Source organism: Giraffa tippelskirchi, chromosome 2, assembly GCF_054371585.1.
Source record: "Giraffa tippelskirchi isolate mGirTip1 chromosome 2, T2T-mGirTip1v1.2.pri, whole genome shotgun sequence".
NCBI classification, from domain to species: Eukaryota; Metazoa; Chordata; class Mammalia; order Artiodactyla; family Giraffidae; genus Giraffa; species Giraffa tippelskirchi.
Genome location: NC_137276.1, coordinates 125,687,372 through 125,714,790, shown reverse-complemented (window position 1 = coordinate 125,714,790; position 27,419 = coordinate 125,687,372). Strand labels below are relative to the sequence as shown.

The 27,419-nt window shown below is 39.4% G+C and overlaps 1 protein-coding gene across 2 annotated transcripts; it reads left to right on the top strand.

The window, feature by feature from the left end:
• Positions 1-3,133: 3,133 nt before the first annotated feature.
• MISO1 (mitochondrial inner membrane subdomain organizer 1) lies at positions 3,134-26,016 on the top strand. Of its 2 annotated transcripts, none has more exons than XM_081570596.1 (5): positions 3,134-3,274; positions 5,155-5,214; positions 8,025-8,172; positions 15,448-15,608; positions 21,693-26,016. In XM_081570596.1, the coding sequence occupies exons 1-5, from the start codon at positions 3,161-3,163 to the stop codon at positions 21,741-21,743; spliced, it is 534 nt and encodes a 177-aa protein (XP_081426722.1). In that variant the 5' UTR covers positions 3,134-3,160; the 3' UTR covers positions 21,744-26,016. The 2 variants fall into 2 exon arrangements, with proteins under 2 accessions (XP_081426722.1, XP_081426721.1); XM_081570595.1 differs by lacking the exon at positions 21,693-26,016 and adding an exon at positions 17,472-18,503.
• The last annotated feature ends 1,403 nt before the right edge of the window (positions 26,017-27,419 follow it).

Genomic DNA, 27,419 nt, shown 5'->3' with positions numbered 1-27,419 from the left:
TTATTGACTATGCCAAAGCCTTTGACTGTGTGGATCACAATAAACTGTGGAAAATTCTGAAAGAGATGGGACTACCAGACCATCTGACCTGTCTCTTGAGAAACCTGTATGCAGGTCAGAAAGCAACAGTTAGAACTGGACATGGAACAACAGACTGGTTCCAAGTAGGAAAAGAAGTATGTCAAGGCTGTATATTGTCACCCTGCTTATTTAACTTCTATGCAGAGTACATCATGAGAAATGCTGGGCTGGAAGAAACACAAGCTGGAATCTAGATTGCCGGGAGAAATATCAATAACCTCAGATATACGGATGACACCACCCTTATGGCAGAAAGCGAAGAAGAACTAAAGAGCCTCTTGATGAAAGTGAAAGAGGAGAGTGAAAAAGTTGGCTTAAAGCTCAACATTCAGAAAACTAAGATCATGGCATCTGGTCCCATCACCTCATAGGAAATAGATGGGGAAACAGTGGAAACAGTCAGACTTTATTTTTTTGGGCTCCGAAATCACTGCTGATGGTGATTGCAGCCATGAAATTAAAAGACGCTTATTCTTTGGAAGGAAGGTTATGGCCAACCTAGATAGCATATTTAAAATCAGAGACATTACCTGCCAACAAAGGTCCATCTAGTCAAGGCTATGGTTTTTCCAGTGGTCATGTATGGATGTGAGAGTTGGACGGTGAAGAAAGCTGAGCGCTGAAGAATTGATGCTTTTGAACTGTGGTGTTGGAGAAGACTCTTGAGAGTCCCTTGGGCTGCAAGGAGATCCAACCAGTCCATCCTAAAGGTGATCAGTCCTGGATGTTCATTGGAAGGATTGATGTTGAAGCTGAAACTCCAATACTTTGTCCACCTCATGGGAAGAGTTGACTCATTGGAAAAGACCCTAATGCTGGGAAGGATTGGGTGCAGGAGGAGAAGGGGACGACAGAGGATGAGATGGTTGGATGGCATCACTGACTCGATGGACATGGGTTTGGGTAAATTCCGGGAGCTGGTGATGGACAGGGAGGCCTGGCGTGCTGCGATTCATGGGGTTGCAAAGAGTCGGACATGACTGAGTGACTGAACTGAACTGAATGTCCAACTTCCCCCAAACCTCTATTAGAGACACAATCCTTGTGTCTATGATATTGTGGGAAATTAAGGGATGGGCAGAGAATCTAAGTATGCTTTTCTGTGCCTACTTTACTGGCATAAGCAACATATCTATGGAGTTCTCAGAGGTCACCAGCAGCAAAATAAGCAGGGTTCCTTGGTGGAGCTACTCCAGAAAAATGTTAAATTTTAGTTAATCTGCAGAAATCCTGGGGCAGGCACTATATTCTCACACCGATGGTTAGTGGAATGATGCTAAAATATTACTGAAAAGACATTTCAGAAATCTAGAGAAGTTAGAGACACCCAGGTGACTGATATCTGGGGTACAGAAAATAGACTTTGGGGTGGAAACTAGGGAGAATGGACTAGTTATCTTCAACTAGGACAGTTAGAGTGGGAGCAGCAAGGATGTAAGAGATATAGGACATTAGAAAAGCAAAGGAAGCAGAATAAGGCACATAATTGCCCATTGTCTTTCTTTTTTTCATTTATTAAATAAAGCTATTCAAAATCTAATATGCAGAGCTTCTGTTTTTACATGACAGAGTGATTAAAGATTTTGGTGGTAGTGTATCTTTTTTTTCTTTGGATTTTCCCTTATATCATTTATGTTTTTCCTTCACTGGAAATGTATAGGGATTTAGGTGATTTAGCTGATTGTCTTTGTTGGGGTCAGTGTTGTGGTTAAGTGCACAGACTGAGCCAGCTGGCTGAGTTGAATCCCAGCACTACAGCTCAGCTCACCACTTCTTGGCTTGGTGACCTTGGCTGCTGGCTTAACACTTTCTAAGTACTTCCTCTTTAAAACTGGGGTTAATAACAGTGCCTATCTCATAAAGTTGCTATGAGGATCAAAAGAGTTACTATATGAAATAAAGTATTTAGGACAGGGCCTGGCACATAGTAAGCAAGATCTAAGTGTTAGCCATTGTATTTACTTTCTATTGGCTACAGTACTCAAGACAGTATATTCCTTGCAGGCAATCCTTATAATATGTGTTATTAGGGATACAGCATACTATTTTGATCTTTAAAGGTAATGATAATATATGCATAAGCTTAAAAAAAGAAAAAAACCTGTCCAATATGGTAGCCACTAGCTAGTTGTGACCATTTAAACAAATTAAAAATTAATAAAATTAAAAATTCAGTTCCTCTGTTACACTAGCTACATCTCAAGCACACAATAGCCACATGTGGCTATTACCTATGAAACTGGATAGTGCGATACAGAACATTTCTGTCATTGCAAAGGGTTCTATTAGAGCTGGTAGATAGTGAAACCTCCCTCCCATTCCTACTACAATCCCTCCACCCAGGGGCCATCCCTGTTACAGCTTTCTTGCACAACTTCTCATGGCTCGGACACAACTTTTTTACACAAATATAATTTGCACTGTACTGTGACTTTTTTTTGTTTTAAAATACACTAACTGTATTGATTTTTTACGGATATATAATTGATATAGCATTTCTTAGTTTTAGGTGTACAATGTAATGCTTTAATATATGCATACTGTATTGCAAAACAATTACCACAGTAAGTTTAGTATGTCGGCTCCCTACATTTAATCATAGATTTAGAGCATCTGATATTTAGCTTAGGAAGCAACTGTGACAACTTGAAAACACAATTCACATATAAGGAATACACATTTTAATATATTTGGGAGCAGGTGTAAGAATGGTCTACTTCAGTTTTCTCTCTTGTGTGGCACAAGCTACCTACACTGCTCTGAGTTAAGCGAGTTGAACTGATCATCTCCCATCAGCATGCCCTGTAATCCTGCAGCTCGCATCCCCGAACGACAGAGATCTCTTGCGCTGTGGGAAAACCTCGCGTAAATACTGGAGAATCACTGTAAAGACGTCTCCTAACGGACCGGGAGGACCGCCTACAGCAACTTCTTGGTTGCTGAGAACCCGCCCCGAAGGTCGGCTCGCGCGGCGCCCCCTCTAGCGCGAGGAGCTTGGATCCCGCCGCCCACCCGCGGAGAGCGGCGCCCCCTGTCGTCCGGTCGAGGAGGCGGCGCCGGCTCCCGGGAGGCCGGGAACATGGCGGGGCAGCCTCCGGCCCCGGCCACACCGCCGCCCAAACGGGACGGAGCAGCGCCCAACGTGGTGGCGCGGATCTCGCAGTGGGCCGACGACCACCTGCGCCTCGTCCGGGTACTGCAGGCCGGGCGGTGGTGGGCGCGGGCCGCTCAGCGCCGGGCTGAGGGAGACGCGTCCTGGGGGAGGCCCGGGCAGCGGCGGAGGGCCGCCGGGTCGGGGCAGCGTGTGCGGGGCGGCGGGGGGCGCGCAGCCTGGCGGGGCTGCCTCGGCCCCATTACTGCCCTGACTGTGCTGGGCCCCGGGATGCCTCCGAGGGGAAGCTGCAGCCCAGCGCGGGGCGCCAGCGGGGCCTTTGGAGCAGTTGGGGAGGGGCGGGCAGTTTGAAAAAGGCGGGGCATCGCAGGCGACCAGGGGAGAGAAGATTGCGACTAAGACCTGGTGTTGATTTCTTTCTTTATAACAAAGAATCAAGGGGGCTGCCTGCTTCGTGGATGTTGTGTAAATTGCTGAAATGGAGGAGTTGGGATAAATGATTTGTTGGGGAAATCTACAGAGCTTTTTGCAAAGTGAAATTGAAGATGCCTATCAGACTTCTACATGGAGATGTGTAAACTTGAAGGTGGTCATTAGACTTCTCAACGTAGCTTAGGTGTTCTAGGCAACTGGATACAGGAGTCATGTCTTGAAGGGAGATTAGAACGGGAATCTGGGAGTGGGCTGCATAAACCTTAAGTATTTAAAGTGTAAATAAACCTTATAGTATTTAAGTATTATTATAGAAAACTTGTAGTATTCAAAGCTTGGATGACGTTTTCGAGCGAGTCAGAAAATCTCCTGAAAAAGCTCTAGGACTGAGACCTGAGAGCCTCGCTAACATTTAGAATTTGGAGAGTGAAAAGGAGGTCAGCAAAGACTCGGAGGGAAGAGACAGAGGGGAAGAGGAGTATCAGGAAAACCAAGTGTGCTAGAAGCCAAATGAAGAGAATGCTTTCAGATGGAAGAATTCTGCTGGGAAGTTGAATTCCCAGCAGTAGGCTCATCAGCTTTGCAAATACTTTGCAGCCAAAGTGCCAGGACCATGTCTATTTTCATTCACCAGGACTGCAGCTCAGGGGTGAGACTGCAGCTCACTCACCTGTAGCTCAGTCCTGAGAACAGTGCCTGCCACTTAGTGCTACATAAATATGTTTAACATTAATGAATTGTATACATATATGTGTGTGTGTGTGTACACAGAAACACAGATGTTAATTGACAAGGCCTTGGTTCTTCCAATTAAGCAGGAAGAGATGCATGGGTTAATTTCAAATAAAAAAATAACCTCATCAGTATTGGGAGAGGAAACAGTATTTAAATTAGTGCATGGATGTTTTATTCCAAATAATCCAATCACAGAATGTATTCTTGTATATATTTTCATCTCTTACATGCTTAGTTGTATTTATTGAAGGAAAGCATTTTAGATTACCACTGTTGGTGAGGGAGTTGCAGGATCCTTATTAATTAAACTCCTTTAGATCGATTTCAGTTTAAATGAAACACTTTAAAAACATCGCTGTGATTTTCCCGACTGTTTGCCATATCTGTTTCCCAAGTGCTGTGTTTTATGGTATTGGTAATAAAGTTTTCTACTAAATACTTTTAATTCCACCTGCAGACTTAGGGTTATGGAGTTCCAATGGGCCTTGCACAAAAAGTGTTAATATTAGACTGATTCATTCAAGGAACTCGTGGTTAAAGCAATACAATCAATAGAAAACAATACAATATTATGTATATAATTACTGTGTGTACCAGATTGTCTGGGAGAAAAAGGGGAATATTAATGGGCTGGTGGGAAGTTGGTCTTTTTTGGAAGAAGTGGGCCTTTAGTTGAAGGATATGCCTTATTTGAGCAGTTAGGTATAAGGGATGAGTTTTTTTCCCACCTTCTATTTAGTACTTTCAGTATTGTGAATAATAATTAGAATTAATCATAAAATCTCTTTCTAAAGAACATCAGCACTGTAATGGCCATAGCTGGAGTACTGTTACTTCTAAGAAGTATTCGACTGGTAAGTTAAAAAATTAAGACATTATGATAAGCACTAGACAGCTAATTTCTCTCACTTCAGATGATTTTTATCTCAACATGGGTATCATTTTGTTATTCATATTAGAAGCTTTTAAATAACATTTTAGAACAGTGAACGTACTTTGAGATGTTGGTTTAAAAGTAACACATCGGCAGGGTTTTATGGAAAGTAATTGCACAACCTGTCTTTCCATAATGACTTTTCTTCATGCTTGAAATAAATAATCACTAAATTTGCATTTCAGATGTTGAAGAATATCTCAAAAGTGTTTTCTGTAGCGGTTTTAGGTTTAAATTGAAATTGAATTATGTCCCTTTGAACTAAGTAATTTATGCTTATTTAGTGTGTTTTTTTGCCCTTTCAAAAGTATTTTAATAGCAGACATTTTGGAAATTCATTTGATAATTCAGGATTTACAAGTACTTTTTAATATACCTGATTGTTGCCATGGGATGTCATTTCATGTTATGAACTGGAATAGATATATTGCTTCTGTATGTATTTATTTCCTATACTTATCTCTATATTGTTTTGTATTATCATTGACTGCACCTTGTTACCATACTACATCTTTTCCAACTGTTGCCTTTACACCCAGACTCCAATTTCAGAACTTTTGTCTTTTTTTCCTTCTTTTTTTTTTAATACCTTGAACTCACTTTTTTTTTAAGCTGAGATGTAATTGTCCTACAGCACTGCCTAGGTTTAAGGTGTCCAGTATAATTTGACTTACATACCTCAGGAAATGATTACCACAGTAAATTCAGTGAACATCCATCATCTCATATAGATACAAAATTAAATAAATAGAAAACAATTTTTTTCCTTATGATGGGAACTCTTAGGATTTACTTTCATGTATAACATACAGTAGTGTTAATTACATTACTCATGTTGTACGTTACACCCCTAGTATTTATTTATCTTATAACTGAAAGTTTGTATCTTTCAAGTTCTCCCTCCCTCCATCTCCTACCTCTCATAACTGCAAATCTGATCTCTTTTTCTATGAGTTTGTTTTTGAAGTAAAATTGACCTACAACACTATGTTACTTCCTGTTAGACAACATAGGGATTTGATCTTTCTATACATTTCAAAATGATCACCACAAGTCTCTCACTCTACAGAGATTCTGCATAATTACTGACTGTATTCCCCATGCTGTACACTTCCTACCTGTGACCCACTTATTTTATAACTAGTCCCATAAAGACTTTATAGTGTACTTGCTAAGAGCAGGAATACTTTCCTCCATAATCACATTAACATTTTCACATTTAATAAATGTAACATTTTTGTAGTAATTTCTAAAATCCAGTTAACATTCATATTTATCTCCTGAAAATATCCTTTGTAGCTGTTTTTTCTCCCAGTCTGAGTTTCAGTCAAGGATCATGCACTGTATTTAGTTGTCATATCTCTTTGGTCTCCTTTAATCTAGACTTTTACGCCCACTTTAATTTTTGTCTCTCATGACACTGTGATTTTGAAGAGGCCAAGTGAGTCTTAGAGAATCTCCCACAGTCTGGATTTGTGTTTCCTCCGTAGATTTAGTGTGAACAAGAAGGTGATGGAGTATGCTGATTCTGTCTGTCCTAGAACATTATCACATCTAACATAATTAACAACCTCTTAGCATCATCTAATATCCAGACAATATTAAGAATTCTTTGATTGTCTCAATGGTGTCTTTTTTTTAAAAAAAAAAGATGATCTGTTCATAGCAGGATTCTAATGGTCCATATATTGTATTTGTTTGTTATATCTGTCTCATTTATTTTATAACAGTCTATACGCCTACTCCCTTTTTTCTCCTCCATAAGCCATTTATTTTTTAGAATAACCAAATCATTTATCCCATTATTAATGTTTCACATTCTGGATTTGTCTGCTATAATATTTTTCTTGTTTGGAAAAAAAATTTTTTAATGTTTAGACCAACTTTACTGTCTTAGGAAGTTGGTTACTAATTTATCTTTCTGCCTGTATGAGGCTCTCACCCAGCCATGCTTATGAATTAAGCTTGTTCCTATAGTACTGTTAATATAAAAGACAGGTATAAAATGTTGAGTAACTCCAAGGTGTTAGGTATTTAAATAAATTCCTAATGTTGGCCTTTTTGGAGGGGCGTTTTTCTCCTATGAGATTGAAAAATAAGGGAAAAAACTTGTTGATTAGTAGTCTAACTTAAATTGCCTCAGTTTTGGCTAGGTTCTCCTAGCAGTTGCTGCTGTTGCTGTTTAGTTGCTAAATTGTGTCCAACTGTTTGCAACCCCATGGACTATAGCCTGCTAGGCTCCTGTGTCCATGGCATTTCCCAGGCAAGAATATTGGAGTGGGTTGCCATTTCCTTCTCCATCTCCCAGAGTACCTGCATGAATAGATGGTACATTTATAGAATGAGATAGTAACTTAATCAGTAAGTTAACCAGTAAGATAGTAAGTTTAACCAGGTTTGTGTAGTGCCAGGCACAGCTGTATACTCACTGCTTCTTGATAAATTGTGTTACATTTTAAGGATGTAAGCTTTTTTAAAAGTGAGGAGTCTGTTTAATGTTCTGTATATAGTAGCCTCAAATAGTAAAATAATGACTAAAGGTTTCTAAATAATGTGCTTATAAACACTTCTGTTAAGTCTTTTAAAAATATTAATATAAAATTAAGAACCAAATTAAAAATGTTCAGTGGTTATTATGTCTTCTTTGAAATGTTTAGAGAATATAACATGCATAATTTTAAAATGAAAATAGTAATAAAATGTTATACTTTTCTCCTTGTAAATCAACAGACATCAAAATTCACCCGTTCTTCAGATATTCCAGGAGAATTTATAAGAAAGAATGTTAAACTACGAGGACGACTACGCCGAATAACTGAGAATGGTTTAGAGATTGAACATATTCCCATTACTTTACCTGTTATATCTTCATGGAAAAGTAAGTAAGGCACAAAAGTAATAGCACTAAATAACTATTTTAAAATTCCTTTATTAGAAGTTATTTATAAAATAGCAAAAAAAAGTCATTTTAATTTTTAATAACTCTTCATTGTCTATGAGAGAAAGTCCAAACTCTTGACTTAAACAAATGAACTATTTGTTTATTAATTAATTAATTAATTAATTAATTTTAATTGGAGGCTAATTATTTTACAATATTGTGGTGGTTTTTGCCATACATTCACATGAATCAGCCATGGGTGTACATATGTTCCCCATCCTGAGCCTCCCTCCCACCTCCCTCCTTACCCCATACCTCAGGGTCATCCCAGTGCACCAGCCCTGAGCACCCTGTCTCATGCATCGGACCTGGACTGGAGATCTATTTCACGTATGATAATATACATGTTTCAATGCTATTCTCTCAAATCATCCCACCCTCACCTTCTCCCACAAAGTCCAAAAGTCTGTTCTTTACATCTGTGTCTCTTTTATTTTCTCACATATAGGGTCATTGTTACCATCTTTCTAAATTGCATATATATGCATTAATATACTGTATTGGTGTTTTTCTTTCTGACTTACTTCGCTCTGTATAATAGGCTCCAGTTTCATCCACCTCATTAGAACTGATTCAAATGCATTCTTTTTAATAGCTGAGTAATATTCCATTGTGTATACGTACCACAGTTTTCTTATCCATTCGTCTGCCAATGGACATCTAGATTGCTTCCATGTCCTGGCTATTGTAAACAGTGCTGCGATGAACATTGGGATACATGTGTCTCTTTCAATTAAATTCCTTGGGGTGTATGCCCAGCAGTGGTATTGCTGGGTCGTATGGCAGTTCTATTTCCAGTTTTTTAAGGAATCTCCACACTGTTCTCCATAGTGGCTGTACTAGTTTGCATTCCCACCACCAGTGTAAGAAGGTTCCTTTTTCTCTGCCCCTCTCCAGCATTTATTGTTTGTAGACTTTTTGATAGCAGCCATTGTGACTGGCGTGAGATGGTACCTCATTGTGGTTTTGATTTGCATTTCTCTGATAATGAGTGATGCTGAGCACCTTTTCATGTGTTTGTTAGCCATCTGTATGTCTTCTTTGGAGAAATGTCTGTTTAGTTCTTTGGCCCATTTTTTGATTGGGTTGCAGCGATCCCCCTGGTGGATGTCAACTGTCCAGGATCCCAGGAAGACTTGGTTAGCAACTGGGAGCCTGCTCGCAGTTTGGTAGAGGATGCTGTCTCTGGGGCCAAGTTTGCCCCTTGCCTTCTGGCTTTGGCTGTCGCTCACCTGCCTCCCTGCCTCCGGCGGGGGATGGGCCTGTCCGCTGCTGGCTAACTCTCCTCTGGTATTCACTCAGTCCTTTGTTTGTGAGCAGGCCCGGCAGTGCCTTAGGTGAGAGCTTTTCACGGGAAAGTTCTCTCTCTCTCTCTCTTTGCTCTTTTTTTTTTCTCTCTCGGGCTATCCCACAGTTTGGGTCGCTATTTCATGTTAGCCCCCTCAAGATTGTCCTCAGGGCATTCAGGCCCGGTCCTTACCCTAAGCATTGCAGCCTGCGCCTCCCTGTTCAGCCCCCGCTTGCTGGTGGCTGATGCAAGTGTCTGGGCTACTTCTCTGCTGGGAGTTGTGGTTAGGCGTGTAATCTGTGGGTTTTATTTATTTTGTTTTTTCTCCCGGTTATGTTGCCCTCTGAGAGTCCAAAACTCCCCACAGACCCACCGGTGAGAGGGTGTCCTGCTGTTTGGAAACTTCTCTTTTATGACTCCCTCCCCAGGACGGGTCTCTGTCCCTAACTCTCTTGTCTCTCTTTTATCTTTTACATTTTGCCCTACCTCCTTTCGAAGACAATGGGCTGCCTTTCTGGGTGCCTGGTGTCCTCCTCCAGCATTCAGAAGTTGTTTTGTGGTATTTGCTCAGCGTTCAAATGATCTTTTGATGAATTTGTGGGGAAGAAAGTGGTCTCCTCGTCCTATTCCTCTGCCATCTTAGGACCACCCCCCACAAACGAACTGTTTAATTTGGTTCCAGATTTCTTTTCTTCCTTCCCTCCTTTCTTCACTCAGCTACTAAGGCATTCAAACATTTATCCCACAAATACTGAACACATATTATGTTCTAGGTCCTAGCTAGCTGTACATGCTGAGTGAAACAAACAAGACCACTCTACCCCTTGGAGCTCACAGTCCAGGTGGAAGATGGGCAACAAAAAAGTGAAAAATTGTCCTAAGGGCTATGAAGAAAAGGATCAGGGTATAGGATGACCATTACTGGAGCTTGTATGAAGAGGGAATCTACATATATGGTGGTCAGAGAAGGCCTCATCAGAGGCCTGGAGAATAGGAAGGAGCTGGCTAGGAAGAACATGCATGGGGGTGAGCCTGGCTCTTTTGGTAAGACACGTGAAGGCTCATGGCTGGAGCATAGGGGAGAAGGGGACAAGAGACACCAAAGAGGTTGGAGCATTGGGCAGAGTCCAGAGCTTGCTGCTGCAATTCCCTTTTCTCCCTGCTTTTCAGCAAAGACCACAGCCACACAGACCTTCCTGCTGCTTCCATGTGTTCTCCTGCCCTGGGCATAGATCTTTGCCCAGAGTGCCTGAGCTTCTGTGGATTCTTTTTGTTTGTTTTTTCTTTTTCTTTACTATGTGGCATGTGTCATCTTAGTTCCCCAACCAGGGTTTGAACCTATACCCCCTCCACTGCAAGCATGGAGTCTTAACCATTGGACCACCAGGGAAGTCCCAATCTGTGGATTCTTTAGGATCTAGCTCAAACGTCAGCTCTTTTGTGAAGCTCTCCTTACCTCCCAAGCAGAACTGGCCTCTTTCTTTCCTATGCCCCAAGCAATTTATACATACTGCAATTACAGTACTAAAACACATTTTCCTGTAATTATGTATCTAGGTTTATATCCTTCTATTGAACTGTGAGCCCCTAGTGGGCAGGGAACTTTTCTTATCTAATTATTCACAGTCCCTAGAAAAATAATTTTTAGCCAACAGAGACTTGGCAAAATTGTCAAATGATTTAACTGAGTCATATTTAAAGATCTCCTTAATATTATTTTAATGTTGTAAAGAAAGTTCTTATTTCTTTACCCTGAGATGAATGAATATCACTGTTCAATTGACATATGAATATAAAGGAATAAGATTGATTGTTTTTCCCTCAAGCACACCTGACATGATTGATTTTATTTCTTAACAAATCAAGCAGAACTTACACAATTTGAATTACTGTTGTTCCCTAAAGAAAGATTACTTGGGATGTTTATTTGTTGGCCATTTTAGCTCTAGGAATTGTTTATACTTCTAAGTTGTTGTAATAATGCAGTAGTAATTTAAATCTCTCCTGTTGGAAATAGTAATGATTTTTTAGTGCTAAGACAGCAAGGCCATCACTTGTGATTGTCCAGGTGGTACACTGCACAACTCCAGGGTTGGTATTCATAGGGTATCTGTCCTGGAAGGTGTGCAATGCCACAGCACTCTAATTGCTATATATACATATTATTATTAGTGTATTATTAGTATATACATCAAATAATAATGTTTATCAATTTGGTACAATCAAAATTTTAAAGCTAAAAGAAAACTTACTTCCCCTACTTATTTTAATATTTTCTATAGAAGTTAAAGGCCATGTATGCAGCCATCTCCCTAACAGTTGATGGAATTAAAGTTAGAAAACAGATTCTTTGCTACCCAGTCCACAATTTTGTGTATTGAGTTGCGAAAATGAAAGAAACAGACACACCGACAGATGCTAACCAGTACAAATGTAATGATAGTGTTAATACTTTTTGTAACTGACATAAATTGTTCATTTAAAAAAATATCTATTTGGCGACGTCACGTCTTAGTTGCAGCATGCAGACTCCAGTTGAGGCACATGGGCTTAGTTATGTGGGATCTTAGTTCCCTGACCAGGTATCAAACCCATGTACCCTGCATTGCAAGGCAGGTTCTTACCAGAGAAGTCCCCAAATTGTTCATGTTAAAGAGATCAATTTGCATTTACATTGGCTAAACCTGTTTACCTATAAAACGGTTATAGAATCTAGAAGTTGCGTTCCAAGGACTATTTTGAATGACAGAGTAAGATGTTGAGCATAATCTTGTTCATTTAAGAATAGCTATTAATTGGAAGCCCCTTATATTCCTTTCACTGTTTTTTGCTACCTAGTCTATAGGATAGAGATGGGCTTTTGATTTTATTGTAAGGAGGGCTAAGATTTAGGCCCCCCAAATTGAGGCCATTCTAACCAAATGGTTCAGCTCAGATAACTGTATCAGAGTAGAGTCTGTGTGGTGTAGTCGAACATGTTTGGTTCACAGAGAGCTTGTGTTCTGTTTCCAGTTCAGCCAATGGTTTCCACCACTATCAAACAAGAGAATCATAACATTTCCAAGACTCCTTCCTCATGAGTATTCTGTGATATCCTTTCCTTCCATGATCATATCTTTGGTGTATATGATGAGGCAAACACACACAGAGCTGAAAATTTTTATGAAGTGAAACTCTTAGAACACTTCATTTCTTTAGTAGATGTTTACTGAACACGTGCTCTTTTGCTGCAGTTTCAGTATACAGTGGCAAACAATGGATGTGAGCCTACAGTAGTCAGAAAACCTGCAGTCTAGTGATATTATTTCAAAGCTTCTCCTATTCCTAATGGTAAAAAATAATCTTTCTGATATATGTGATATACCTATCTCATGAAATTGTCCACTGTCATGAATCCATTTATAATATTTGTTTATTCAGTCATATATTAGTTCTGTTGTGAGGTTGTGGGATCTGAGTTCCCAGACCAGAGACTGAACCCAGGCTTCCATAATGAACGTGCAGAATCCTAACTACTAAACCACCAGTGAACTTCCTGATTTTTAATATTCTATAAATCTAGGGGATGAATCAGTTTTGGGATCAAGTACTATCTTTCTAAAAACCTTAGGAATATTAAGTTGTGAAGTTTCCTACCCATCTGATAGAACATAAATGTAACAAACTCCTTAGTGGTGGTTTGCTTCAGTATTCATCTTATGTCTGCAGCTTTCTCCAGGTACCCATGGTCTTTCCCTTACTTGTGTGTTTACTTCCTATTCCTCCCTGTGCCTCTCTCTGTTCATTCTGCAAAACCCAAGCCAAATACAATATTGTAAAGTTAAAAAATAGATAAATAAACTAATTAAAAAAAAAAACAAAAAACCCAAGCTGTACACTTTTCATGGAGTGCTGTTGGGCTCCTTCACTGGAGCCCATGTTGCTGTACCCTTATAATCCTTGGCATTGTGTCATCCTATCCAGTATGAATTAGGCTTTTTAAAAGTATATATGTAAAAGATTTATTGAAGAGCTGGAAAGACAGGGATTCACACAAAGCTAAAATTAGAAATCATAAATATTAATAGTAATCTCTCCTTTTTCAAGAAAACATCAACTGTTTGGGCAAAAATATTTGATGGATATAACTTAGCTTATTCAGTAGATTAGTTTCTGGAAAATTTATGTTTACATTGGTATTGACCATATCATATTTTAAATGCTTAATGGGGACTTTGCTAATTTTAAAGGAATCCCATGACCTTTGTTGAAGTGAAAAATTAGGGCATTAATACTCAAGGTTGATAGTATTGATGAGATTCATGTTTTTGGTCCTAAAGATTTGGTCTTAAAGACTAGAGGATATTTTATTGAAAGACAATTGGTGTTGATGGCAGCATTAAAGGACTGAAGAGAAACCTCAGAGTCTTTAGGCTTCCCTTCACTCATTGGGTACCAGTGATTTGATTTCATCTAATCTTTATTATGTGTGTTCTGCCTTAACTAATTTGTGAATATACTGTATCACAGAGTTTTCTAAGGACATAATCCTCCTACTTATACCTTTGAAACTTCTCTAACTGAAACTCTAGGACAAGTCTCAAGAAACCCAAGCCTTAAAAAAAATGGTTTTCTATCATCAAATAATATCATGACAAACTTCTAGGATATCTTTCTGAACTCAAGTGTTACTTTTTCCCTAGCAATTAAATGGACTAACTTTATACTTTCAACTACCAATACTTGTATGAGTTTAATATATGTTAAATGTATAATTTCTTTTAAAAAAGGCATTAATATATATATATATATTTTTGCCAGCCATTTTCCCTTTTTGGAAAGTTGTAGACTTTTTCTAAAATAAGATCCTGTTATTAAAGTTTAATTGGTTAACATTTTATCCAGAGTTTGCCCAAACAAACTTTCTTAATGCTATGTTGTTGTTCAGTCATGTCCGACTCTGTGACCCTATGGACTGTAGTATGCCAGGCTCCTCTCAGTTCAGTTCAGTTCAGTTGCTCAGTCGTGTCTGGCTCTTTGTGACCCCTGAAGTCCAGGCTTCAGTCTGTCAGGCTCCTCTGTCCTCCACTGTCTTCCAGAATTTGCTCAAATTCATGTCCATTGAGTCAGTGCTGCTATCTAACCATCTCATCCTCTGCTGCCCCCTTTTCCTGTTGCCCTCAATCTTTCCCAGCATCAGGGTCTTTTCTACTGAGTCAGCTTTTCTTATCAGGTGGCCCAAGTATTGCAGCTTCAGCTTCAGCATCAGTCCTTCCAATGAATATTCAGGGTTGATTTCCTTTAGGATTGACTGGTTTGATCTCCTTGTTATCCAAGGGACTCTTCTCCAGCAACATGATTTGAAAGTATCAATTCTTCAGTGCTCAGCCTTCTTCATGGTCCAACTCTCATATCCATACATGACTACTGGAAAAACCATAGCTTTGACTATATGGACTTTATTACTTGGAATATAAATTGATAAAATCCTATCTGGAAATCAGTTTTATAAACTGTATAAAAATAATATTGATATTAATATTTTTTGAGTTGGGAAAACAGCCTCAGTAAATTAAGTGAAAAAGCAGTTTATATGGTTTTATTGATAGTAGGAGCCTATATTATTGAACTACATGACTTGTAGCATTATGTGTATGTGTACATAGAAATAAATCTGGAAGATTTTTTCTTTTAAAAAAGGTAAATTGGTTAAACCCCACATGCTGTTCTGGAGCTTACTGAAATGAGTTTTTGAAATTATTCCATCTGTTACCTACTTGTATTGTTTTAAAAGACAAGTTGACTATAGAAATAAATGGATCTACATCTAGAGAGTCTGGGTAGTTATAAGTAACATATCCAGTTGTGTTTTGGAGCGCAAATGACTTTGGAATTTGCTTTTGCAATTGTGATATTAAAGGTAAACTCTTTTCTAACCTTTTTAGAAGAGCCGTGTGGTGTTTTGCTGGTTAAATTGGCTGGAGTAGAACTTACTGAAACTGGGAAGATGTGGTTACAAAAAGAGCTAAAACATTCCCAAGTACTATGGTTCCAACTTCTCGGAAAGGAGAATTCAGCACTCTTTTGCTACCTTTTAGTGAATAAGGTAAGTAGTGTGAAGAAATAACTAGCAATATTTTATTCTTATTGTTTATGCATAAGTAAAAAGTGAAAGTGTTAGTCATTCAGTCATGTCTAACTCTTTGTGACCCCATGGACTGAAACAAGGACATGGAAAAATGAAGTAGTTAAAATGTTAATATGACAGAATTTAGAATTGTTTTTCTTATTTACATCATTATGACAGTATTAAGGGTAGTTTTTCTTTTAAAGTTCTTTATTATACTACAAGTGAGAATAATCTGAAGAAAAATAATAATCTCACATTAAAGTGATTAGAATTGTAACCATTTTAATTATTAAAAGCTTTTTGAATTAATAGAACACCTAATGAAATCCATTAATTTTTGCATGTCCAGGTCATATTCAGTTCTTTCAAAATAAGAATTATCCAACCTTGATTGGTTGAAGCATTTGTATTTAATTAAGTTGATAATACAAAATTATATAAAAGATCCCAAAGGCCTTATTCAAATATTAACTTCTCTTTTAAGTTGTGGAGTATGTACTTTTTATCCTCAAACCCCGCTATGGAATCATTTTATTCCCACTTAAAGGTGGGACTCTGAGTAACCAAGTGGAAGAGCTGGTATTGAAGTCCAGCTCCTTGGGGCTCCTGAGCCGGAACTTCACCTTTTCTGTCTTTACTTTATACCAGACTATACGTGTATTTCAGTGATTTACTTCTCCTGTTCAACTTTTCTGTAGTGTGAGGTTGAATTTTAATTATTCTGATTTTAGTTCAGCTCATTAAATTTAAAAAGATTGAGACAAATATGATATACCCTTTAAAACTATATTTATTAGCTGCTTATCATCATGTACCAAAAGTTACTACATTTAAAGGAACAAAAGGTTCCTTTATTTTTTTAGATAATCTTAGAATATGTTTCCTACTTTAAACCTTTAGTTTTCACATTAAAACATTTTAACTGTGAATTACTTGTCTAATGAAGCTATAAAGTTACTAACACCTTGTTAAAATTAATCTTGTTAAGTTAAAATCCCACAGGGACTGTGGAAACAACTAAGCAGGATCTCTTTTACACTGTAAATTAGTAAGGGGAAAAAAGTTCCCATTTATCTGGTTTCACTAGGCAGTGAGGTATAACTAAAATTTCCTGAAGTTTGAAGATTCAAGGGCCAGGGCTATTTTTATGTTCATTATTTTATGGGCCATCTTTTAAAAACATTCTTACATGCCAGGCCTTGCTAAACACTGAAATTCTGAACATAATTTAACAGTTCTGTGATGCTTCAGTTCATTTTGCATTTGTCTACTTTTTAGTTTTGTTAATTTCTTTTGCTGTGGCCTCCTGTCTTTTTTCCTAACTGGTGTGTGCTCCGTTCTCTCTTCAAACATCAACCAAAAAATCAAAAATCTCTCTTCATACTTTATCGTTTCTACACACTTTTGAGTTAGGGGACCAGTGAGCCTGTGGAGAACTATGTGTTATAAAAGAGTCAGTTGTCTTTGAGCAAAGGTATCATCTAGTAATGAAATTCTTGGATTTAACATTAGCTGTTTTAAGCTCTTAAGGACCCCTTTGCATATGTATGTATATGTATGTGTGTGTGTAAATATATATATATGTATATATGTGTATGTATGTATGTATATTTTGTGGCCATACCACATGCCATGTGGGAGCCCTACCAGGGATCAAACCCGTGCCCCCTCCAGTGGAAGCATGGATTCTTAACCTTTGTACCACCGGGGAAGTCCCATCATTTATATTTTTGGCTTTTCTCTGGACGACTCAAATTGCAGATTGACTGATTTTAAAGTAAATAATAGATATATTAGTAATTTTATTAAATAATTGGTTTGTGTTATTTTTTATTCAAGGGTAGATTTTTTAGTGTGAGTCTGAATGAAGAAATCCTGAGAAGAGGTCTTGGCAAAACTGTTCTTGTTAAGGGGTTAAGTCATGATTCTAAAATCTATTGGAGAATTCACAGAAATTTACTTAAAGCTGAATTAACAGCCCTAAAAAAAGGAGAAGGAATATGGAAGGAAGACTCTGAAAAAGAAAGTTATTTGGAAAAATTGAAAGGCTCCTGGAGAGAAATATGGAAAAAAGACAGTTATTTAAAAAAAAACGGATCAGATTTCAACTTGAAAAAAGAAAGTTATTATGACAAATTTAAAAGGTCTTATGAAACATGGAAAGAGAACATGAATAACTCCTCCTTAATACTGAAGTTCAGAGAACTTATGAGTCGTATACACTTTCGTAGAAAAGAGTGAAATATTCCAAGAGGTCTGGAGGTGACATACTCCCAAAAGAATAAAACGTGTAATTATAATGGATATTTTTCATTGAGTTGAAATGGGAAATTTCCCCAGAAGATCAAAGTTGCATTCTAATGGTATTTAAATATTTAAGAGATGATTCTTTGTACATGTATAGTATGGTTTTAAGAAGAATGAAATACTCCATAAAAGTTACAGGTTGGGCTTCCCTGGTGGCTCAGTGGTAAAGAATCCACCTATCAATGCAGAAGAAAACCAAGCCTGTCCCACACAACTACTGAGCCTGTACTCTAAAGCCCAGGAGCTGCAACTGCTGAATCCCTGCACCCTGAGCCTGTGCTCCACAACCGGAGAAGCCACCACAATGAGAAGCCCACACACCACAAATAGAGAAAAGCCCAAGCAGCAATGATGACCCAACAGAGCCAAAAAAAAAAAATTTTATTAGGTTGAAGGAGGTATACATATAATGATAGTATATGAAGAGAAAGTTTAACTATTGGCTGTTGTATTATTTTAGTCATTTGGGGCAGCCATATTTAGCTTTTGTTGAAAGACAGTATTTGTTTATTTTGCCAGTTTTATCAACTTTGATTACTTATAATAAAGGAACTCTTTAGGCAGCATGTCTGAGGCTGCTCTTTCCTCTCCACTGATCTCTAACTGCTTGTGAGTTTGGGGCAAAGCCATAAGAGAAGGTCACTTAGACCATTTCTAGTAATAAAGAGTGGCTTATTTCCACCTGTTGTTAGATGAGGGGGAGAGTCCTGAGAACAAAAGCACAAATGTGCTGAGGATGGCGGCACATAGACGGGAAAGAACAAGGATGCCTTCTGACATTGTCGAGACCCCGAGGACTTGAACTCTCTTGCCTCCCAATTTCTCATTATGCAAGATAATACACTTCTTTATATTTTAGAGCCAGTTTGAGTGGCTTTGAGGATGTGACATACAAAAACACGTACTTGCTGCTAAAATCATCTTGACATTATAAGCTTCTTTCAGAACACTAGCAATGATCCACTCACGGGGTCTCCAGAAGTTTTTCCTAACTGGTTGTAATACTGACAGAGTCAGAGGAATCATCTGGTCCTCTTCATTCTGACTCCTATCAGAACCAGTGATTCAGAATGGGAAGTTTACTGCTGCTGCTGCTGCTGCTCCTGCTGCTAAGTCGCTTCAGTCGTGTCTGACTCTGTGCGACCCCATGGACTGCAGCCTACCAGGCTCCCCCGTCCATGGGATCGTCCAGGCAAGAGTACTGGAGTGGGTTGCCATTGCCTTCTCCGAGTTTACTGCTGTTACCTGATTAAAGCAGGAAACTGCTGCTTCCGGGATAAAATATAGCAAAGTAGCACTTGCCTGCCAATGTGGGGAACGTGGGTCCATCTCTGGTCTGGGAAGATTTCACATGCTGAGGGGCAACTAAGCCCCTGTGCCACAACTACTGAACTTGTGCTCCACAGCCCGGGAGCCGCAACTACTGAAGCCTGCGACTGAAACAAGAGAGGGGCCCTCACTCACCATAACCAGAGAAGGCGCTCACACAGCAATGAAGGCCCAACACAGCCAAACTGAATAAATAAATACGGTTTTTTAAAAATAAATGTAACCTCAAAAAAAATAAAAATAAAAACCACAGCAAAGTAGATTTCCCAACATTTTCTAATTAAACAACATTAATTTTTAGTGAGGTTTCAAATCTTCTAAAGTTCTTTTTGTGTGTGTGACTTTATTTCATCATCTTTGGGGTAGGATAGGAAGTTATGTGGTAGATTTTGTTCCCTGGATCTAATGCCTCAATAGCTTTCTATTTTGTTTTAAGGGAATGTGTTATTTTTATTTACAGAGATGTTAAGATTTTTATTTACAGAGATGTTAAACTAGTTTTGTGGCAAGCTCCTGAGCCTTTTTCCCCCTCAGTTTGCCTCCGAGTGATGTCAGATCTCATCAGAGTTATCACAGGAATTAGTTCTGATGACCTCTGCCAGCTCAGCCAGTCACTGTTATCTTTCCAGTTGAACTGTGTAAAGGCGGGGCTGGTGAAGCCCCTCCTGGGGACTGTGTAACCTCGTCTAATCTTTTCCTTGAAGAGATAGTAGGGAACACTGACTGGACCAGCTTGTTTGGTCCAAGGGCAAGATGAACTAGATAACTGCAGAGAGGCTAGATCTTTGTCATTGGGGATGGTTATAACGGGACTATCTAAAAATGTGAAAAAGTCCATTTAGGCTAAATTTCTGACCAAAGTCCAGGTTCTTTACCTTTTTCAAATAGAGGATTTACTACTACTTTTTAAAAAAATAATTAATTAATTAGTTTTTGATTGTGCTGAGTCTTCGTTGCTGCATTTGGGCTTTCTATAGTTGCAGAAAGTGTGGGCTACTCTCTAGTTGTGGTGCGAGAGCTTCTCGTGCCAGTGGCCTCTTTGTTGCGGAGCACAGGCTATAGAGCGTGTGGGCTTTTAATACTTGTGGCACATGGGCTCAGTGGTTGTAGCTCCTGGGTTCTAGAGCACAGGCTCAGTACTTGTGGCACACAGATTTAGTTGCTCCTTGGCATGTGAGGTCTTCCTGGACCAGGGATTGAGCCTTTGTCTCCTGCATTGGCAGGTGGATTCTTTACCTCTGAACCAACAAGGAAGCCCAAGGATTTACTACTTCTTGGCCTCTTGACGGGCCATGACCACCTTTCCCCTTGGCTTTCTTTCCTTTTGGTATTTTGGGTATGTAGGCCCCTTTACTTTTTAAATATATTTCTATGACATGAATTTAGTTCTTACTGTATTTCTAAAGGATTGGGTTTTTATGGTCCTTTTCAATCTATTTTGTCTTAGATCCACATTTCCTTTTGGGGGTTTTCTTTATTTTTCGTTTTTCAATCATACTTTCTAAAAAATATATATTTATTTATTTATTTGGCTGCATCAGGTCATAGTTGCAGTGCACAGGTTTAGTGGCTCTGTGGCATGTGGCATAGGGGATCTTAGTTCCCCAGCCAGGGATCGGACCTGCATTGTGGATATTTAACCACTAGACCACCAGGGAAGTCCTCATACTTTTTATATATGAAATGTTGATAGTACTACTAGCTTTATCATAATTAACAGTAAACAAAACTTGAGAAAAGAGTGAAAACTATTCCCGTATATATCATTCAGCACTGGTCATTATTGGCAGCTAAAAGCATATTCCAGCAATATCCAGAGGAGGAAAACAGACATCCAAGGGCTCTTTACATGTGGCTTTCTGTTTGTGATGCTAGTATTTCTGTTAGTTCCATCCATGAGACAGACAAGTTCTGACTCTTCTCTAGCACACTGGGTCACAGTTACCGTTCAGTGAGGGGTCTGTAGGGTTTTCTGTCATTGTCCCTAGGCTTGGGAGAATCTTAACTCTTCTTTGCCCACTCACTTGACTCCCAGTGCAGTCTAGTTCACAGCCTTTAACTGCTTGATTCCTACCATCTAGGATGGGAAGGGCATGTGGGTTTGTTTTGGAAGGTGACTGGGCTTAGTCCACTCCCTGTGTGTGTGGGGGGGTGGGGTGGGTGGCGTGAGGGGAGGAGGTACCAGCAAGCCTGATCAGTCCTTCCACTTTCTATGATGTCAGCCCAACTTATAGGAAACTCCTGAAGTCACAAACTGACCCCAAGGCATTTCCTCTTTTGCTTCCCTCCTTAAAAAAAACATACTTATTTTTGCTGTGCTGGGTCTTTGTTGCTGTGTGCAGGCTTTCTCTGGTTGTGGTGAGAGGGGCTACTCTCTAGTTTTGGTGCACAGGCTTCTCATTGCAGTGGCTTCTCTTGTTGCAGAGCATGGACTCCAGGCGTGAAGGCTTCTGTAGTTGTGGATCTTGGGCTTAATTGCTCATGGCAGATGGGATCTTCCCGCACCAGGAATGGAACCTGTGTCCCCTGCATTGGCAGGCAAATTCTTAACCACTGGATGACCAGGGAAGTCCTCTTTTTTGCTTTTTGTTTTGCTTTTTAATCATGCTTCTTTCTCCTTGTCTTAGGAAAAGGAGGTCCAGTAGCTTAATAAATGTTAGGAAAGAGATAATCACTATTTTCCAACTTAGTGAAAACAGGATATATGGCACCTTCAGTCTTGTATAAAGGGGAGTGAAGTACTAACGTGAAGTCTTCCTCCCCTGTGTAAATAGAAGAGGGCAGGGGTAGTTGCTGCCTGACAGACTACCTGCCCAACTCCCCCTTACTCTTAAGACCTCCTGTGTCTCCTGTTCATGGAATCTTCCAAATTAGCTTGGTCTTTCCCACCCTGGGGAAAGCCTGGGCAATCGGCTACCTGAAATGCCATCTTTCAAAAACTTGAGTTGAAGAAAAATTAGGGCCACTGATCCCAACAGTTTTGCTGTCTCTCTTTTCTAATAAATCCAAGTGTGGTGAAGATCCCAGTCAGCACCTCATACCAACCTGGTACTCTTGTAAAACCTGCTTTAGGAGAGTTAGCTGCATCTGAAGCTGGCAGGCAGTGGTATGCCAAGAGTCATGTCCTCTTCTGGATTTCTGCAGCATCATTTGTATCTTTTATCAGATTCTATATTTAAGTGGTATCATATGATATTTGTCTTTCTCTGTCTGACCTTAGTGTGCTAATCTCTAGACCCATCCATGTTGCTGCAAGTGGTGTTATTTCATTCTTTTTTATGGCTGAGTAATATTCCATTATATATGGAACCACATCTTCTTTATCCATTCATCTGCTGATGGACATTTAGGTTGCTTCCATGTCTTGGCTTTTGTAAATAGTGCTGCAGTGAACATGGGAATGCACATATCTTTTTGAATTATTATAGTTTTGTCTGATATATGCCATGGAGTGGGATTGCAGGAGCATATGGTAACTCTGGTTTTTTAGGAACCTCCATACTGTTCTCCAGAGTGGCTTCACCAGTTTACATTCCCACCAACAGTGTAGAAGTGTCTCCAGTATCATTTGATTCCTCACCAACGTGAAGTTTACAGCTTTGAGATATGTGTCTCTCCCTGGAGACATGTAATTCCATGTGTTGCCAAGGGGCATATGTTGACAGTCTATCCTAAACCCAGTGGTTGCAGATGGCATTGATTTGAAGACAGTGACTTTTTTTTTTTCCATAAGAAGAGAACATATTTCAAGAAGCCAAGAAACAGCATGTCAGAAGTTCAGGGCACCACCAGAACTATTATTGCTTGCTGCTGCTAAGTCGCTTCAGTCGTGTCCGACTCTGTGCGACCCCATAGACGGCAGCCCATCAGGCTCCGCCGTCCCTGAGATTCTCCAGGCAAGAATACTGGAGTGGATTGCCATTTCCTTCTCCAGTGCATGAAAGGGAAAAGTGAAAGTGAAGTCACTCAGTCGTGTCTGACTCTTAGCGACCTCATGGACTGTAGCCTACCAGGCTCCTCCATCCATGGGATTTTCTAGGCAAGAGTACTGGAGTGGGATGCCATTGCCTTCTCCATATTATTGCTTAAGTCACCATTAAAAGAGATGGCAGACATACCAAGGAGATGTACCTGCTGCTGGGACAGCTAGGGTAGAGATAGCTTTTCCGGCTCTTTGTGGTGTGAGGAGGCAGAAGTTTTCCTTGACCTTCTGAGGGTCTCTGGCTGGGTTTGAAAATTAAACTGACAAAGATTAACAAGAGAAAAGCACACAAATTTATTTAATACAAGTTTTATGTGAGGAACTAAAGACCCAAAGAAATAGATCTGAGTACTTTATGGTAGGCTTGATAGAAGAGTATGTAGTTGTGGAGGAATATGATGGGAAAGGAGTGAGGTAATTGTAGTACATTTACTGGGGGAAATTAAACAAGTCTGTTTGTTAGGATTCCTCTTGGCATCCCTTTGTGTTTGGAGATAAGGATGCTTCTTTCCTCCAGCTATAGAGAGGGCACTTCTCATGTGAGAATTTAAAAAAAAAAAATTTTTTTTTTTTTACCACATCACTCAGCACGTGGGATTCCCTGGCCACATTACCTGGGCACAGGATTGAACCTGCATCCCTTGCATTGGAAATGTGGAGTCATAACCACTGGACCATCAGGGAAGTTCCATGTGAGGCTTTCATGTCCTGTTCCAGGGAAGAAGGGGGAGGAAAGAAGGTCAGAGTGAACCTCTGCTTCTGCTGCTTTTTCAAACTCCTTCAGCTTAAAATATTCAGTATACTAAGGTACTAAGGTGCCATATTTTGGTGTGTGTGTGTGTGTGTGTGTGTGTGTGTGTGTGTGCGTGTGTGCTCAGTCATGGCCGATTCTTTGTGACCCCATGGACTATAGCCTGCCAGGCTTCCCTGTCCATGGAATTTCCCAGGCAAGAATACTGGACTGGGTTGCCTTTTCCTTCTCCAGAGGATCTTCCTGACCCAGGGATCAAACCTGTGTTTCTTGCATCTTCTGCATTTTCAGGCAGATTCTTTACCACTGTAGCACCTGGGAAGCCCGTATTTTGGGGGTAGCATGTCTTGAACCCCAGCGGTGGTTTGGAACTTTTCTAATATTACCAAGGTAGCTATTTCAATGAAGGCAAACCACAGGAAGAAAGTAATGCAAATTTATGAGAAGACTGAAGAAAATAAAAAGCCCAGGATTAAAAACTAAAACATCAATAGATATTTAAAAGTAAAATAGTAAAAGAACTTAAGAAATGAACCATATTTCTATTCCAAGATGGTTCTTGAGCTCACTCATTTAACTTCTTTTCAAATTATGTCAAAATATCAAACAAAGAATGGAGAAAAATGGTATCAAAGTTGGAAAACTGTATTAAGGCCATTAATTAGCTAGATATTTTGAAGTTTTGCAAACTATGATGGAAAGAGTTTGACTGAGATACTGATGATTCTAGGGTTCATTAATCCTCAGGAAAGAAGGTGAGTTCCCTCTGGGAAGTAAGTCCCTGCCCCAGTTTGGGGTCTCTGAATGATGTGAATTCCTTTTGCTCAGGTCTTGAGGTGGGCTTCCCTGGTGGCTCAGCTGGTAAAGAATCCACCTGCAATGCAGAAAACCTGGGTTAGATCCCTGAGTTGGGAAGATCCCCTGGAGAAGGGAACGGCTACCCACTCCAGTATTCTAGCCTGGAGAATTCCATGGACTGTGTAGTCCATGGGGTCGCAAAGAGTCAGACACGACTGAGCGACTTTCACTGAGGAAGTTCCTCATGATCTGATAGCCTAAGGCCACATGTCAGTTCATCCAGTGTATAACACAGAGGGAAAATAGGATGTCAATAGTTTCTAGCATATGTTCCAACCTGCTGGACAGGGATAACAATGCCTCCCAGTCTTGGCAATGTGGACATTTCTTAGTCAATCTGGGTGCCCAGTTCTGCTCTCTGGAAGACTGCCTTTACCTTTCATAGCTTCTTCACAAGGGGGAGGATCTACCCTTTGAGGGCTGGACAACTTTAGAAGCTCCTTTCTTTTGCTGTGGGTTCATGCTCATGGTTGAGCAATCACATGCCTTTTTTTTTTTCTCCCAGAGGTTTAAATCTTTATGGTTTTGAGATCTATCAGTGTACTGAAAACTACTGCTTTTCCTTCTTTTCATTTAAAAGAAAATTATTTATTTGGCTGCTCTGGGTCTTAGTTGCAACCTGGGGGATCTAGTTCCCTGACCAGGGGTTGAACCTGGTCTTCCTGCATTGAGAGTGCAGAGTCTTAACCACTGGAAGGCTAGGGAAATCCCTTCTTTTCACTTTTAAAGAACATAGCGGAACCACATTTTTCAGCTGTAGGTCATGAACTCTAATTAGTGAGATGGACATCAATTTAATGTGTTGTTACTAGCAATTAAAAAAGATAAAGAAAACAATATATGAGTGCATGGCACATGGCAAAAATAAGTGTTTTCTTTGTGAAGAAAAATTTTGTTTTACAAATATGTTTGAATGTGTGTACTGGCTTGGAATGCAAAAAAAATGGATTACTGAAAGTCACAAGAGAAGCTCTCATTCTCCAACATGCTCTTCTGAAGAATCCTAATCTGTAGATTTATATAACTAAGTTAGGACTACAGCTAATTCAGGCAGAAGTGAGATTTTTAGAAACTGAGGTACTGGGATCATTATTTCTATTTTCTGTTCTGTTTTGTTATTAAAACACAGCTTGTAGAGACCTTGTCAGTGAAATTAAGTAATTAGCGCCCTCTTCTGTTCTTTAACACCACTGTACATATCTATTTCAAAGAATTCCTGGTGATTCAAATGGTAAAGAATCTGCTTGTGGTGTGGCTCAGATGGTAAAGAATCTGCCTGTGATGCTGGAGACTCAGGTTTGATCCTCTGGGTCAGGAAGATCTCCTGGATGAAGGGAATGGCTATCCACTCCAGCATTTTTGCCTGGAAAATTTCATAGACAGAGGAGCCTGGCAGGTTACGGTCCATGGGATCATAAAGAGTTGGACACGACTGGACGACTAACACTTTTTGCACATATTTATTTTAGCACTTGACACATTATATTAATATGTAGGTGATCTACCGGGTCTTCTTTCACATCTGAGGTATAGTGCATCCCGTTATTCAAACCATCCCTTATAAATTTTGGATCATTTCTGCTCCTCCACTGCATTTAGCTTAGTTGCTTATTGGGAACTCTATAAATATTCATTTAAAATAAAAGAACCAAATAAGGAATGAAGTGGACCATTACAGCATTGCCTTCTCATTTTGACCAAAACTTGTTTTTCCAGTCTAATTTCCCCTTGTACCTCTCATGATCTTACACCAAGAAAATTGATTTGCCTTAAATAGTCTGAAGGAACATTTTTTAAGCTAGTCAAATTTGAACATGATATTTTGAACAGATCAAGCCCCCAAGTACATATTTAGTTTAAATATGCAAGTAAATGAAACAAAAACTAACATATGGTCTTTAAAACACAGTTTTTCCTCTCACTATGTTTGTGTGGGAAAACCTAACCATTTGTTGTCTGGTTTAAAAAAAACAACTGTTACTAATAGAGATTGCATGTTTCATTAGGATTCCAGATAGTCCTGGAAATAGAATTTTCCTCGTGGTGTAAATGGCCTTCCCAGCCCCCAGCTTTCAAAGTTTTGGAATTTGTATTGTCTTACCAGTTTTTTCATTTTTCACTCTACAGTATGATTTGCTCCTGTGCCTCAACTTTTGTTCAATGACTATAAAAATGATTCGTGTATTAGATGACTGGTCTGCAATTAGATTTTGATTATATTATGGGATTTTTCTTTTGATTATATTATGGGACTCTGCAGGAATTTGTAATGGTGTGGGAGGGGGAAATCCCAGTATATTCCCTAAGGGAAATATGTAATGTCAAAGTTTCAGTATTATTTCTTAGGCTGTAGGAAGTACTTCAATTATATGTCTGTCCTGCCCAACAGGCTCTGGCCATCTTGAAAAGCCGTCGATATTGGCTCTATGGGAGGTCTTTTTGGAAACAAAACACATAGGGCTGAGTTGTGAAGCTTTAGGAGAAAGGAAAGGGGGCTCTGTCCTTCTCTGACACTATTGTTTCCTCAAAAATACTTCCTTCTGCTCCCCAACTCCCAACA